Source organism: Barbus barbus (genome assembly GCF_936440315.1).
Source record: "Barbus barbus genome assembly, chromosome: 5".
NCBI classification, from domain to species: domain Eukaryota; kingdom Metazoa; phylum Chordata; class Actinopteri; order Cypriniformes; family Cyprinidae; genus Barbus; species Barbus barbus.
This window is the reverse complement of record NC_136733.1, coordinates 19465017-19481340: the sequence shown is the minus strand read 5'-3', so window position 1 is coordinate 19481340 and position 16324 is coordinate 19465017. Positions and strand designations below refer to the sequence as shown.

The window sequence follows — 16324 nt, the reverse complement described above, 5'->3', positions numbered from 1 at the left end:
GACAGAATTTTCATTTTGGGATCAACTATCATTTTAAGATTTCACTCAGTAAATAGGGTTGTTGTAATCTTCTAAATAAAAGAGTAAAATCCAAAACCAACGCAAGTCATTTGTGGGGACAAAGCTTTTACGTCAGTCAGTCTATTTTGCAAGAGCCAAAGGCAATCAGCGCACCCCCATGAGGGGACATTCCAGACTGATCCAGTCTCACCAGTCGCTAAAACTGCCCAGGTCAGATGGATGAAATGCACAACCTTTGACCTAATTATTACATTAGTATTATATTCATTTTGAGCACAAAAGTGTAAGACGGTGGGAATTGATGTAGTTGATTCTTGTGTTTGAATCAAAGTCCAGTTTCTGATGTCTTCTAGCGATATAGTGAATGAAAATGGTTCATTTCCTGGTTATTATTATTACTGGTGGTGAAGTTATGCAAGGTGAACTGATGACTTAATTTGATTGAATGTACTGTACATAGATTGTGATCTGAGCACTTTGTCCTTAATGGACAGATATCATGTTTGATGATCGGAACAGCAATAACTAGGCTGTTGAGGAACATGATTAATGTGTCATGTTGAAGGGATAAGTTCAATAACTGAGGGACATGAGAATTATTTACATTTAGGTATAAAAAATATTGAGGTGAAAAAAGTTACTAAAGCACAAACCATTCCCAAATCTTAAAGTTTATTATTTTATTTACAAGCCATGGCAGGTATACTGTATAATTCAGAAAAATGTTTCTTTTAAAAAGAATATTAAAATATCTATTATGTCTGCCATGTTCAAAATTTGCTTGTGCATCTGATGGGCCCTTTCTAAATAAATGGTCACATGCCAAAACATTTTGCCCTGCCACATCTTACCCAGCTTTTTTAGGACAGCGTTTGTGATTCCTTTTGCATTGAGATTTCCAAAGTGTTTTATACTTTAACATTTATATTTATTCAGTTAGCAGAAGCTTTTATCCAAAGCGTCTTAAAACTGAAGAATACAACAAGTGATTCATCTCAAGGAGGCAATAAACACAAATATTAGACCTGCTAATACAAAGTTTCAGACATTGTTCAGAATAGTACAAGCCTTGAAAACTTGAAAGAGGGGAATTAAAGCTGATTAATTTTTCAGATGGATGTAGTTAGGAAGTCACGTTATAAAAGTAAGAATGCTATACATATAGGCTGTATAATGAGTAATACAATACAATAATGAGCTGTAATTTCACTTAGGTGTCATTGTATATCCTAAAATCTAATCTCTCAGCTACTTCACATATCATCTGTGTCAGAAGAAATACTTTAAATAATTATAGCTCATTGGCTTCTGCAGCTGCATGTAACACCAGACATGTTCATTTATAATAAAGAACTTCCAACAATTGGTAATGCAGAACACAAAACAGATCAGTCTCAATGAAACTGTCTGAAAAGTGAAAAAAGTTCATCCCTTTTATGAAGGGATGAAATTTCTTGCTTGTGTTTCTACAATACCTCAAAACTGGTTCGGGAACACAATAGAAACAATTGCTGGGGGGTGGAGAGGAGTTAAACAACAGCGTGCCCGTGTTGTACCTTATCAGAGAGATGGTTTTTTCCCCTGCACCTACTCACACTAATGCCACTCCCATAGACAGAATAGATTAAAAAAAATACATTCATAAAAGAAACAAAGCAAAGAGATTCTAATAAATACTTAACCAATAGAGTTTCATAATTATTAATAATTCTGAGGAAATATCTCACAATTCAGATTTTTTTCTTTCTCCCTCAAAGACAGTTTACTCCTCTCAAATTTATTTTTTATTTCATAAGGTAGTCATATATAAAAGGAACCGAACAAATGCATACTTCACTCATAGAGTTCTAATAATATTATTTATTTATATATTCCAGCATATAATCTCCACGCTCATAAATATTCAGTGTGCTGGGTGAAATTTGAATAGCAAGAGAACAAACAATTGTCACACATGCTTCTTTACAGTTAAGACTGTATCTGTCTGACAGCAACAATACTCCGTGTGCAAGCAACAGTATTAACCTGTACAGATCATATGAGACTCAATCTTAGCCTATTTCTATTTATACAAACTGACTTCATCGCAGATTTTATATTAACAGTAATATGCACAATAATACGCACAGTATCAAGTCCAATTTCACATATACAGAATATACAGAACCAGTTATAATGACAATAGATAGATATAAAACTGATTAATTAACTTTGTAGAAGGAAAGGTCCCACTTTATATTAAGTGGCCTTAACTATATGTACTTACATTTAAATTAATTATTTGTTACAATACACTTATATATATATATATATATATATATATAAACATTTTTGAGTTTGAGATTCTCAACTTTTTGTTGTATAAACTTAAAATACAAGTTGAGAAAACTCAAAAATCTGCTGAAGCTGGTTGCCTTAAAATTTTAAGTTGGCTCAACTTTTTTTTTTTTACAGTGTAGTAGTTAAGGCCACTTAATATAAAGTGGTACCGAAGGTAATAAATCTGTTGGTATAAAATGATCTAAAGTTTGACTGTTATAATAGTGAGGTCCATTGGAAGCCCTGGAGTGAGCAAAATACAGATTACTATTTATTAAAGGCGAAAGAATATGATCCCAGTGTAGTCAGCCATTTAATTCCCACAGTTCTTCTGTTATTCACCATAAAATTTGTTTATTGCTTCTTCGTACATTTTACTGACGACAGGTCTTTTGAGCTTCATGGTTGGACCTGAGAAAAACAACAACAACAAAAAAACTTCACATTCACATCTCATAGATCCATCAGACTGTCTACGGCTGACTATAATCATGCGTTTAGGAATGCAGTTAGGCAAATATATGTTCAGTATGTCCAACATGAGACCTACTGACACAAATGCTTCTCATAGTTGTCTGTCACTGACAGATAAAAGTACTTTACAAAAAAATATAATAATCATGGACATCCATGTATTAGATACAGTTTGTCAATACAACTTGACCACAAAACAACTTGTTCTGTTTTATATCCTTTTCTATGAGGAAATAACACTCACCAAGTTCACCGCCAGATATGGAGAAGTCTCGTGGAAGGATGGTCCACTTCTGGACTCTCTGGGCATTGGATGCGGCTTTGGCATTTATGTGGTCTATGCCCTCCTGGATGGCTTTGTAAATGGCTGGTTCTTTTTTGTTAATGATTTCTGAAACTTTGCTGGCAATTACACCATGCTGCCGACAATACTCCACCGCTAATGGGGTCAATTCATCTGTGGGGTCTCCATTGTCATCAATGTTACACTAAAAATAAAAGAAAATTAACAACATTCTGAAACATGGAGCTTTAGCAAATATTTTTTTGATAGTTGATGGTATGAACATATAATTTGATAAAATGCGCACATTTAATGGTCTCATTAAAAGAATAGTTCACACAAAAATTTAAATTTGCTAAAAAAAAAAAAAAAAAAACAATTCTCAACCTCAGGCCATCCAAAGTGGTGAGGTTGTTTCTTCATTGGAACAGGTTTGGAGAAATTTAGCATTACGTCTCTTGCTCACCAATGGATCCTCTGTGATCCTCAAGTATAATGCTAAACTTCTCCAAATCTGTTCAACAAGCTCCTGAGGGTGAGTGCTTTTTCAGCACATTTTCATTTTTTGGTGAACTATTCCTTTAAGTAAATGTAGACTCACCTTGAGTGTGAGTAGCATAGACAGAAACTTCTTTTTGTCTCCAACCAGCATGACATTGCTGATGATTGACACCTCCTCTTTTAGGGCATCCTCAATAGGGACGGGTGGAACATTTTCTCCACCAGCAGTAATGATTAATTCTGCAAGAATAAGGTAATTAAATACACATCTATAAACAAATGTTTACAGGTTGTCACACTGCAGTTTATGCATTTATCTTAATTAAATTCTTCTCATAGTAATATGGGCGTTATTCAAAGGCAGAGAAAGCAACAATCCCATTCATTTTCTCCATAAGGGAACTGACTCATAAACATCCGAAGACAGACCTATTGTGAGATATAAAGTTGTTAACTGATGGTATATGGTTTTGTAGAAGCCATTAGCCCACACTTTTTTTTCTTCTTTTTTTTCAATTATTGTGTTTAACAGCTAAATGGCTGGTGAAAAACACCTTCATCTTTAGGTCAGATACATTTTTTTCTTCAAGTTCAAAATCAGGATCAGAAAGAGCTTTATTGCCAAGTGTGTTTATACACACACAAGGAATTCGTCTTGGTGTCAGGAGCTTCCAGTACAGAAAGTATAACTCTTTAACAGACTTTATTTAAATCCCTGTGAGAAAAATACAGCGGAACCAAGTTTGAAAAAAAAAACGTGTTTTACCCTTATTTTACAAAGGTGAAATCATCCATTCTACCTTTTCTACCCTGTATTTCTACCTTTTATTCTGCCAGTGATGAACAGGAAGTCATCTTTGTCATGTTTGCCCAGGTCTCCTGAGTGAAGCCACCCATCTGTATCCAGTGCCTCCTCAGTCTTTTCTGGCATGTTCAGGTATCCCATAAACACATGCCTCCCCCAGAAACAGATCTCACCGGTCCCATCAGTATCTGGCTTGTCTAACTTAGTTTTGCAGCCAGTCAACACCTTACCACAACTGTAAGAGATCAAAACATGTCACATACAACTGTCATCTGCAAATACTGCTAATGTAACCAATGACTTTTAACCAATAAGTGGATGTTTGAAGTCAAGTTCACAAAAGTAGAGTTCATCAAATTAACACGGACATATTGGAGGAATGTATCAAACAATTCCGGTGGTCCTGCTTGAAGAGTAAGGGAGATTTTTAGTTTTTCTGTTCCAGCTCCTGTACGGTGGAATAAATTGCCACTATCTATAAAATCCTCTCCATGTATTGACACCTTTGGCCTAAAGAATTTCTATTTGTTTTGGCTTTTGATTAAGCCTGAATATTGTGAATGATATGTAGCAGGATGGACGAGGTGAAGTATTATAGTGTTATTTTAACATTGCTATATTCATGCTATTATGGTATTGTTTTAATTTTACAGCATTTTTTTGTGCACAGCACTTTCTGTCATATGGAACAAGATACATAAACTAAAACAATCAAACAATGCCTTTTACTCATTTAAAGGAACAGTTCATCCAAAAGTTAAAATTCTGTTACAAATTTTTCTTTAAAAAAATTGTTAAAAATTAAAAATGTGTTCTTTAAAGAGTACAACAACAACAAAACATAATTTAAAACATCTATGTAATTTCAAATACAGCAGGAACGTTAATACATACAGAGGGGAAAAAATAATTTGATCCCCTGCTGATTTTGTACGTTTGCCCACTGACAAAGAAATGATCAGTTTATAATTTTAATTGTAGGTTTATTTTAACAGTGAGAAAAGCGCATTTCAAAAAAGAAATAAATTGGTTTGCATTTTAATGAGTCAAATAAGTATTTGACCCCTTTGCAAAACATGACTTAGTACTTGGTGGCAAAACCCTTGTTGACAATCTCAGAGGTCAGACGTTTCTTGTTGGCCACCAGGTTTGCACACATCTCAGGAGGGATTTTGTCCCACTCCTCTTTGCAGATCCTCTCCAAGTCATTAAGGTTTCGAGGCTGACGTTTGGCAACTCGAACCTTCAGCTCCCTCCACAGATTTTCTCTGGGATTAAGATCTGGAGACTGTCTAGGTCACTCCAGGACCTTAATGTGCTTCTTCTTGAGCCATTCCTTTGTTGCCTTGGCCATATGTTTTGGGTCATTGTCATGCTGGAATACCCATCCTCGACCCATTTTCAATGCTCTGGCCCTGACGGTACATGGCCCTGTCCATCGTCTCTTTGATGCGGTGCAGTTGTCCTGTCCCCTTAGCAGAAAAACACCCCCAAAGCATAATGTTTCCACCTCCATGTTTGATGGTGGGGATGGTGTTCTTGGGATCATAAGCAGCATTCCTGCTCCTCCAAACACAGCGAGTTGAGTTGATGCCAAAGAGCTGGATTTTGGTCTCATCTGACCACAACACTTTCACCCAGTTCTCCTCTGAATCATTGGCAAACTTCAGACGAGCCTGTACATGTGTTTTCTTGCAGGATTTTAGTCCTTCCCTTTAAGAGAGTGCTCCTAATCTCAGCTCCTTACCTGTACAAAAGACACCTGGGAGCCAGAAATCTTGCTGATTGATAGGGGATCAAATACTTATTTCACTCATTAAAATGCAAATCAATATATAACTTTTTTGAAATGTGTTTTTCTGGATTTTGTTGTTGTTATTCTGTCTCTCACTGTTCAAATAAACCTACCATTAAAATTATAGACTGATTATTCCTTTGTCAGTGGGCAAACATACATCAGTAGGGGATCAAACAACATCAGTAAGGGATTAAATAATTTTTTTCCCACTGTAAAGCACATCATGCTCCTGACCTCATAATGCGATAACCCTCAGCCCAGGAGATGGAGTGAGGTCCAGTGCTCTCGCTCATGCCGTACAACTCAAAGATGGGGATGTAAAGGCTCATGAAGTACTCCAGTGTGTCTTTGGTGATTGGAGCTGCGCCTGTGAAACAAACCCTACAGCGGTCAAGACCCAGAGCTTTTCTTACGTTCTTGAAAACCAGGGCATTCGCCAACGTGAAGCCCCACGGCACTGAGGAATCACTGTAAAGAAATAAAATGAGCTGTGAGATTCTTTCAGATGATTCAATTTATAATTTAATCCATGGTACGTTTAAAACTCACCCATTCATGGCATTATAGCTAGCTTGTAGTCCGATCCCCTTGGCCCAGTCTACAATCTTCTTCTTTGTGACAGTCGACTTAGCACCAGCGGCTTTCATTGCTTCCTGCATTTTTTCCCACACTCGAGGAACTCCCAAGAAGCTCGTGGGACGCACCTCTCTCAGAGTGTTGGCCAGGGAGCCCTACAGTGAAGTTTAACAGTTAATAAGTTGTGTTTACTCATTTGTAGAAAAGTGTCTGCTGAATGAATTAATATAAATCTAGAAAAATAAATATTTTGCAAAAATAAATAGTGGAAGCATTTTAAAAGCTGGATTTTAACCTTCAGGGCATCCGGCTCGGCAAAATTGGTTATGCCGGCAAACCTCATGCAGATCCACATGTCTTGGACCTGGGCTGCCACGTGACTCAAGGGCAAGTAGGTCACGAGTTCCTCCTCAGCCATTTTCAGATTGATCATGCGACCTGCTGCACTGGCTGTCCAAGTGATCTGGACAGAGGAGTGATGAATGTGAGGCACAGCACTACTTATCAAATGTGATTAATTACATTTGGCATTGACATAAGAGCTGAACTATTCGCTTTATGTGACACTTTAATTGGTACTCACATTATCATGGCTGAGCATGACCCCTTTGGGATTCCCTGTGGTGCCTGATGTGTAGATTAATGTGCAGCACTCGTTAGCCTTTTGACTGTCTATCAACACATCCAGCTCAGAATCAGGGACATTCGCTCCAAACTTCATAAATTCAGCCCACTGAGAGAACATAGAATTAAAGCATATATCAGGAGCAATGTTTGATTATTTGGTTAGTAGACATACTGGAAATATTTTGCTGTTTACATTCATTTTCCTTGACTGGCTTTTTGTGGGGAAAAAACTGTACATTCTGATACTTCCTTGTTTGGGAACAAACAATATTGTAATTATCAGTGAACCTGCATTATCTGTATTTACTTACATGTACATGTTTTGTACAACAGTTTGGCATTCAGAGCCATTTTATTGTATTATTTGGCAAAAACTTACTGTATATACGTTTGGTAACTTCTGCTCCAGTTCACCCTTGTACTGAACAATAGCCTTCAAATGTGGCAGCTGATCTGTGACCTGTGAGGACAGTGAAAGAAAACCGATTAGTATTTTATAAGAAGATTCAGTATTATATATATATATATATATATATATACACACACACACACACAATTATTCTTTGTTAATTAATGCTTGTAATAAGTAATAACATTAAGGTTATTACTTTAATACCTTAAAATTTGTATTAATTGACTGACTTTTCACTGACTAACATCAGTGAGGTTTAATAAATGTTGCAAACGTATTGTTCATTGTTATTTCATGCTAGCTAAAATAAATAATGTTAACATACAGAACCTTTTGTTAAGTGTTACAAAAGATTCATAGATAAGAACTTTCAGACTTGATTACAAAAATGTGACCGGGTTCTTGTACTGCATTCAGGAAACATTAGTATGCTAAGTTTTCTAAAAAGATCACGCTTGTTCATAATAGCAATCATATCTGAAGGAAGTGACATGTCTAGTAGAGTTGTTTTTACAGGTGGTGTAATAGATAAATGATTAAACTATCTATTTTAACTCACTGTTCCACACTCTAAGATAGTCCTAATATTTAGTAATCTAATTATTTCATTTAATTATTAAACCAGTATGCTTTCTTGTTGAAGTTTTATATCTTTCCTTTTATTTTTGAGAACTTGACACATAACTGTTAATACGCATTTTGTTATTAAAAGAATACTATTATAATACCTCTGTACTAGCAATTCTAGGACTTTTTACTGCATCACTTCTCATGTTAATGTCTTTCTAGGATGAATCACCTATAGCATTAATCATCTACTAAATGAAAGCTGTTCAACTACCTGGAGGATTTTGATGAGTTGTTTGTTGTTTTCCACAACTAGAACATTAGCTTCACAGTTATGAGCGACATAATGGCAGGCCTCTGGCGAGTTAGTGGTGTAGATTCCAGTGGCCAATCCCCTGTGACAAAACAAGATATGCATTCAGAAAACTAGACTATCAGATCCACATTCCATTGAAACTTCTCTTCCTCATTCTTTAATTTGATGTAGATTAACTTTTAACAGATTAAATGAATACTCAGTCAATACCCTGCTAGGATACATCCAATGTCAGCAATAAACCATTCGGGAGAATTGAAGCCCAGAATACCAACGCCATGGAATCGCTCCAGGCCAAGCTAGAGTACACAAAGAGCACGATGACTGAATATGCAAAAGCAATTCACCACCTAGAGCTGTTTGAAACTTTGGTAAAACAATGAAACTAGAACTGTAAAAGCTTTGAATCCTTAAAACCTCAAGCCAATAGTTTGATCGTTTCACAAATGATATAGGAAATGTCATTTAAAGGAACTTCCAAAACAAACAAGCTTGATAAAAACAGCTATCAAGTATCAAGTAACAATACACTGTAAAAAAATCTTTCTGAAAAGCTTTTGAAATTCATTTTTAAAGATGAAAAGATGTGAAGTCGAACCTTCAGAAAGCTTTTGGCTGCCGCTCTTGCATGTTGATAGTACTCCTTATAGGTCAGAGTGACCCATGTTCCATCTTTCTTTGAACGGAGGGCAGGATATTCTCCGTACTTCTGCACTGTAGCGAGGAACATCTGATGGATCGTCAACGGAGGTTCTGAGCCGAGTCCCGATGTCTCCATCCTCAGTTTGACAGGCTTGTCTCTGGCTGTGCTCCACAGCCCCTGGGCTTGAGCAAGACGCACATCTCCAGTCGTCAACGCTATTGCCGGTTCATCGCCTTTATGATCCGGACAGCAAGGACACACAGGAGACATGATTATATTTTACAAGTGCTTCTAAAAGTAAAAATTTATAGATGAAGCTTCTGTATGCTAAGCAAGAAGAGATCAGTTCACTCAGGCAGCTGTCCTCATCTGCTGTCACACACTCGGATAAACACAGAGGAACTAACAGCTTTTGAAGAGTGCAGAAATAGGTCAGGTTACTGACAGGATATGGTATGTGTTTCTCACCAATCAGGTTTCACATGTATAACAGGTTCAAAAACAATAGACAGAACAAATTCAGTTTTTATCATTAACTTGTACAGTTTAATATTTTACAAAGAATCAGCAAGTATCACATTAAAATAAAAACTCCAATAATTTACAATTTCAAAAAATTATTTCTGCTGCAGCTACATTTATAATTATATTTTAGATATTTCCTTTTTTTGCCTAATTTTTAATGGTTGTAATTATAAGATGAAAAAGTCAAAAGTGACATTCAGAAATCATATAATTTGTCATTTTCACAAGAATGTATTTTGTGAAAAATCTATTTATTTTTATTTTTTGTCAGCAAGGAGAACATGACCGATGCACACTGAACGCTCTTCAGCATATATGCAAAATATATAGTGAACATTCATGTGAAGATTGTACCTGTGTTATTCTTCATGACAGGAAATGAACAATCCCCATTTGGTTGGTTTTTGGAGTCATGGAGTGTTACGGTCTGATATTCTTCAGTTTTAACAGAACTAGGAAGAAAGACAAATAAGACTTGTTACATGATATCATAATATATACATCAGTTAAAAAAAAAGTAAAAAAAGAAGCTAAATATCAGTACATTATCAGGTAGCCTAATACAATATTTGAGGTGGACAGAGATTACATTTTTCATTGATCAAGCCTTCTGTATCATTTCCAGAGACAGGAATTTCCTTGGAATCACTCTGTGATATACACTCATCGGCAGACATTGTACAGAGTCTTAAGATGACAACAAAATCAAATATTATTACAAAATCTTGCGTTCACAAAGTAGTGACCAAACACAATAAATACAAATATAATATAAATGTCTAATATCTCATATTCAGTCAAAAGACTCTAACACTAGTGGTTTCAAAATATAATTTATCTTTTATATGTACCCCAGCTCTTGCAAAATACTAAGCAATATGTGCCAGAGGATAGAGTGCCAGATGATGGAAGCAAACGAGAGATTACTGTCTTTCACCAACATTAGGAAATTCAGATTAAGACACTATTACGTTTAATAGTCTAATGTACAAATGTGCATATCTTTACATCTAGAATTAAACATGAGAAATACATGTGTTCGCTAAGGTTTAGTCATACAACATACAGTATGTGCATTCGTGAAGTTTGTGTAAGTATGCCATCTAGAGTATGTCAAAGTAATTAACACATCTGAGATTTGAAGGGACAGTACATCCAAAAATTTAAATTCTGTCAAGGCCCCGTCCACACGAAGACGGGTTTCTCTGTATACGCATACATTTTTTACCGTATAGGCGTTTCGTCCACACGAAACCGGCGTTTTCGAAGAGTGAAACCGATCATTTTTGAAACCGGGTCCCAGGGTGGATAAATTTGAAAACGCCGTTTTCATGTTTTCGTGTGGACGGCGAATCCGTCCCACTCCACTTGTTCCAAACCTGTATGAGCTCCTGCTGAGCACAAAAGAAGATATTTTGAAGAACGTTGGTACCAAACAACCAAACAATTGATGGTAGCTACTAACTTCAGTGGGTTCTTTTTTTTTTACCCATACAAGGGATCAAGGGCATCGACTGCTTGTTACCAACTTTCTTCAAAATATCTTGAAAGAAACTCATACAGGTTTGTAACAACTTCAAGGTAAGTCAATGATGATGACATAATTTTCCCTTTGGGTGAACTATTCATTTAAGTTGAATAGAATGGACATTGCATTTTTATAAGACATATTTTTTATATTTGTGATTGCGATATTGGGCCAGGGAGCAAATTCACTCTCAATGTAAAAATAAGTGTACTCAAAAGAAGACACGTTTTACAATTCTATAAAAGTTTTTTTTTTTTTTTTTTAAATCTTGAGAATGATGCCTCGAGAAGTTCATAACTTGACTACTCCAGATTGCAAAAGGACAAAGTTAATGAGAATTACAACACAGGTGTGGCCACATCATGATCTGTGTCCAGTTGAACTTGTCCACAGATGACAAAAAAATCTGAGACTGACACAGTTCATTACCAGCAAGGACAACAGAGGTCTCAGTAATCTTGTGAAATAATGTGATGGTTCTAAGAAATTGGATCCTAATCTGTCAGGTGTCAGGTTCATTATATAACAAAATATACAATATATATATCTATAGGTAGGCTGTCACGCGGTTGGATAAATCACAGTGGAAATCAATAATGTAGCTAAACACAATGATTGAAATAACAAACAAGGTAAATGACAAACAAAATAGTTTTGGCCCGCAAATAATGTCATTAAAACATTTCATTTTTAAAGCGTACGTGACAACTTGCCTCAACCAGACATTTGAAAAACAGGCTATAAATAAATAATATCTACCTTGTGACAATTAGGCTTTATTGAAACATGAATTCACTCAACATATCACTTCTATGTTAATTAAACACCTAAATATTAACCTGAATATTTACTACAAACCTGACGGTTTAGCTCAAACACACTTGCAGAATGAAAGGCACTGTCATTCGTATTATGAGTTTGCAAACATATTATAATCTTTATAACATATACATTCACTAATGTTAACAAAAAGTGATCAAAGTTCACTTACGTGTTCACGCTGGGGGTTTATTTTTTTGGAAATTGTGTAGTTTCAGAGCAGGAGTGGATGAAACAGATTTTGCCCTATGCACTACTTCATATTTTCTCAGGTGGCGTGTGGAGCAGGTGACAGGACTTCACACGGCTGGTGTCTGCGCTCACAATACACATACAACTTATGAATGTCTGTCACAGACTTAATACGGAAATTAAAGAAATTTGATTATATCTGGCATGTCATGTAAATTTTCTACAGCTGATATTTAAATATAATTTTAATTCTAAAACAACTTACAATTCAAATATGGCATCTGCACGAATGCTTGCAAAACATTTCTGTATTAATATTCACTCATTCATGTTTGCAAACATTCTTTTGATATTTCAGATAATAGAGATTGCTAGACAAGTTAACTTAAGAGTTGTTAATTGATCGTTGTTCATTAAGATTGTTACGTAAGCTCCAAGGTCACAAAGTCAATAGTATGAAAGAGCTGAGAGGTTATAATTTCACTAAGCTTTCGAGCGGATAAGATAAAGCAAAACTCATTATTGATAAGACAACTGTGGACATTTGCCATTCTCCAACCTTCACCTAAAAAAATCCAAACAAAATGCCAGATAAAATGACGATTATATTTTTACTACACTCCCAATGTTTTTTGTTAAATTTAGATTCAATTAATATGTTACTAACATGTTTTAAACTGAATTGTGAAAGGCTTATAGTTGTTTAAAATATGAAAATTATTATCGTTCTGTCTTACTGTGCCTTTTTTTTCTAGTGAGCACAGACATGATTTGATGCCTGTACGGATGCATCTGATGTTTCAGTAAATATGGATGAAAGTTCACTAAATATAAACACTAATGACTGACCCATAGAAACCAGCCTACTGGCCAACAAGGTCACTCCATCACACCACCTTCAAGAGTTAATAGATCTTAGCTGAGGCCAAACCAGGTCTAATACAAGATTTCAGATTGTACATTCAGCATGTCCTGAAATGGTATAAACACATTGTCCCATTGACTTGAATGAAAAAATTTATGCAAGAATTTTTTTTGCAAGAAATTCGTTTTGCTTGCATTTCATGAATAAAACCATTGTGCTTTTACTACCTATTTATATATTTCCTGTACTTAATTACAGAATTTTGTTTTTGCATATGCCAAACATTTAATATCCATTGTGCAAAAGGCCCATATCAAACTGTGAAACTTGCAAAACTCACCAGAAGGTTTTTATTACCCAGTGATGACAATAAACAACCATAAAGGTAACCCAACCCAGTTAACAGCAGGTTACCAACAGCTTGTTAACATCAACTGCAGACTGAAAACCAGTAAAATTCATTTTAATGTAGAAAATAATTCCCACTTTCTCATTATTTGACAAACATTTTTTGGTAATTTCCACCAAATTATCATTCTGTATATCAGTTATGCTCGTCTCCTCCAAAACTGCAGAGCATTACTTTTATTCTGACAGAAGGTCCATCTATCCTGGAGGCCATTTCATTTGCCGTCCTCCGAGAACATGAATGTGAAGGTGATACACGGACTGTGCCCCATTTTTTCCATCATTAATGACTGTAAATAACAATGACAGATAATTAATGACATGTTAATATTATAGTGTACTATACCAAATAAACTGCAGATATTAACCCTATAAAGCCTTCTGTATTGTATTTGATACACACATTTCTACAGTCTTTAAATGATCAACATTATCAAAACTTATTGTACTCAATCTAATACATCTCTTCTGTCATCTGACTGATAGTTTATACTTTTTTAGCAAGTAAAGACCTTTTAGTATAATTGTAAAAATGTCAACCTTTTATGTCCTTATACAGTACGTGTCTACATGCGACTTTTTATAAATTAAACATAAGAATAACTTGAGTAATATCTCAAAATAAACACTAACTGGACTCAAATGAGATTTACTTGATTATCTATACATCAATGTATTTATATGTATTTTATGTAGGCGGTCTGCTAGACTGTTACAAAAACCTCATTAATTTACATTACAAGCTAACAGAATGGCAGCTTACTTTTTGGCCTTAAAAATATCAGCAAATGCACCAAATTGCCTATTTTTGCTTAGTGAGGTGTTTTTTTCCGCCTTGATTATGAGCTCCATATTCTTCTATCTACATACTATTTGAGCCACTATTTTTTTCTGACTATTATTTTATATGCTAAGCTTTACAGCGTAAAGATTATATAGATGCTTAAGTGGACCCTTTTCTAACAAAGCATATCTTGCTCACCAACTCTGTATCCTTCATCCAGTCCTTCTTTCTTTGCTATGTTTTTGGCCACTATCAAAAGATGACCCAGGAGCTGGAGAAAAATGTCAAGATCTTAGAGGTATGTCATCCTCTGTAATTATTAAAACTAGAAATTAATAAAATGTATATGGACAGACAAACCGATGCATCATCATCGTGTGCTTCACTGATCCTGGGAATGGGAATCCTTGGAATAACCAGGAAATGCACAGGAGCCTGGGGATTTACATCTCTGAAAGCTAGACACTGCAACAACATTTATATATATTATATGCAAACTGATATGCATACTATTCAACTTTACAAAAAAACTCAATTAAGATGAATAAATCCCAATATGTTACTTAACACTACATTAGGCAAATTTCCTAAAGGCTTGTGGTCTGTAACTTACCTTGTCATCCTCATAAATGACAGCTGCAGGGATAGTTTTGTCAATTATTTTAGAAAATATAGTGGGTTCAGGTTTTCCGTATTTCTTGCTGGCCTCCTGTGCCAAGACAACCTCATCGCGCGTGGAAGAGCAAAAGGTCTGATACAAACAAACAAACAAACAAAACCTCAGAAACAGCATTTCTAAATATCTACAACATATACACAGCAGATCAAGTCTTCTGAGCACTTCAAATTCACAGACCGCGCTTAAACTCTGACAGCGTGTGCATAAGAGACAATTAAACACCTTCACAGGAAAGACACGCCGTAAATGATTTCCAAGAGGCAAAACCTGCCGGGTTAGTAAAATACTGCGAGCTGTCATTGCACTGTTTAAGAACAAACAGCGTCCATATTCCATGGAAATTCTCCTCTCACGTGCTGCTGCTGAAGATTTGTTTACATCCGGTTCTTCTTCTTCATGTGATTTTATTGGCGGTTGACAAACAACTTAATGGTGTATTTCCGCCACCAACTGGTATGGAGTGTGAATCAAAATGAGTTTCTCCCTCCCCCTTTTTATTTAAATGTATATTTATATTCTATCCCACAATTTAGTTTTTTTAAGGAACTGAAAAACTAGACTAAAACATTCATTATTCGAATTATTTTGTAAAATATATCTTATTATAAATTGTATTTTCCTCTTACCTAATTCTTGTATTAAACTTCTCCTCTCATTGTCATATTTCTGGCAATACTGTATGACATGTTCTACTGTCTCTTCCTGTCCACAAAACTCACACCTCCCCGTTTCATGTTTACCCATTTTATGAAGTGTGCTATTTAATGTTTACATCCGGTTCTAAAAGTTATGTGCTTTTCAAAATAAAAGCCTCCACGCTATTCACAGTTAATTATTTTGAAGTACAAAATAACTGACAAACAAACCAACAAAACTTCATTATAGTTTATTCTTTATTTTTATTTTTAGGTGAGATATGTCCCTTAACACCTACATTTCACTGCTGGTTATACTCTGTATAATTGTGTATGTGACAAATACATTTAAAAAAATCTTAACATCTTCGTGAAATTCACAATTTGTGTATTGAATTAACAATTATGCATACAAATTATACAAAAAAAGGACAATGAACTACACAAAATAAATAAATACATAAATCAATCAATCGTATAAAAATCAGAATAAGGGAACAGTGTCGAATAAAAATATTTAATACTGTGTAAAGCTCACGAACTTTTA

The 16324-nt window shown here is 35.2% G+C and overlaps 2 protein-coding genes across 6 annotated transcripts; both read right to left on the bottom strand.

Annotated features, from left to right (window-relative positions):
* Nucleotides 1–1797: 1797 nt before the first annotated feature.
* LOC306870241 (long-chain-fatty-acid--CoA ligase ACSBG2-like) lies at nucleotides 1798–12484 on the bottom strand. 3 transcript variants are annotated; one of them, XM_079417397.1, is made up of 15 exons: nucleotides 12387–12484; nucleotides 10222–10319; nucleotides 9298–9575; nucleotides 8910–8998; nucleotides 8658–8778; nucleotides 7784–7864; nucleotides 7361–7510; nucleotides 7073–7240; nucleotides 6751–6932; nucleotides 6436–6669; nucleotides 4421–4638; nucleotides 3699–3838; nucleotides 3059–3302; nucleotides 2511–2751; nucleotides 1798–2273 (listed from the first exon to the last, which is right to left on the bottom strand). In XM_079417397.1, the coding sequence occupies exons 2-14, from the start codon at nucleotides 10235–10237 to the stop codon at nucleotides 2675–2677; spliced, it is 1998 nt and encodes a 665-aa protein (XP_079273523.1). In that variant the 5' UTR covers nucleotides 10238–10319; nucleotides 12387–12484; the 3' UTR covers nucleotides 1798–2273; nucleotides 2511–2674. The 3 variants fall into 3 exon arrangements, with proteins under 3 accessions (XP_079273523.1, XP_079273521.1, XP_079273522.1); XM_079417395.1 differs by lacking the exons at nucleotides 10222–10319; nucleotides 12387–12484 and having other exon boundaries at nucleotides 9298–9746; XM_079417396.1 differs by lacking the exons at nucleotides 1798–2273; nucleotides 10222–10319; nucleotides 12387–12484 and having other exon boundaries at nucleotides 2472–2751; nucleotides 9298–9746.
* Nucleotides 10264–15524, bottom strand: LOC306870255 (putative HIT-like protein). 3 transcript variants are annotated; one of them, XM_079417415.1, is made up of 6 exons: nucleotides 15365–15518; nucleotides 15077–15214; nucleotides 14824–14928; nucleotides 14662–14734; nucleotides 13855–13969; nucleotides 10264–10319 (listed from the first exon to the last, which is right to left on the bottom strand). In XM_079417415.1, exons 1-5 carry the CDS (start codon nucleotides 15476–15478, stop codon nucleotides 13878–13880), a joined length of 522 nt encoding a protein of 173 aa, XP_079273541.1. In that variant the 5' UTR covers nucleotides 15479–15518; the 3' UTR covers nucleotides 10264–10319; nucleotides 13855–13877. The 3 variants fall into 3 exon arrangements, with proteins under 3 accessions (XP_079273541.1, XP_079273540.1, XP_079273542.1); XM_079417414.1 differs by lacking the exon at nucleotides 10264–10319 and having other exon boundaries at nucleotides 13719–13969; nucleotides 15365–15524; XM_079417416.1 differs by lacking the exon at nucleotides 10264–10319 and having other exon boundaries at nucleotides 13719–13969; nucleotides 15329–15509.
* Between the last annotated feature and the right edge of the window lie 800 nt (nucleotides 15525–16324).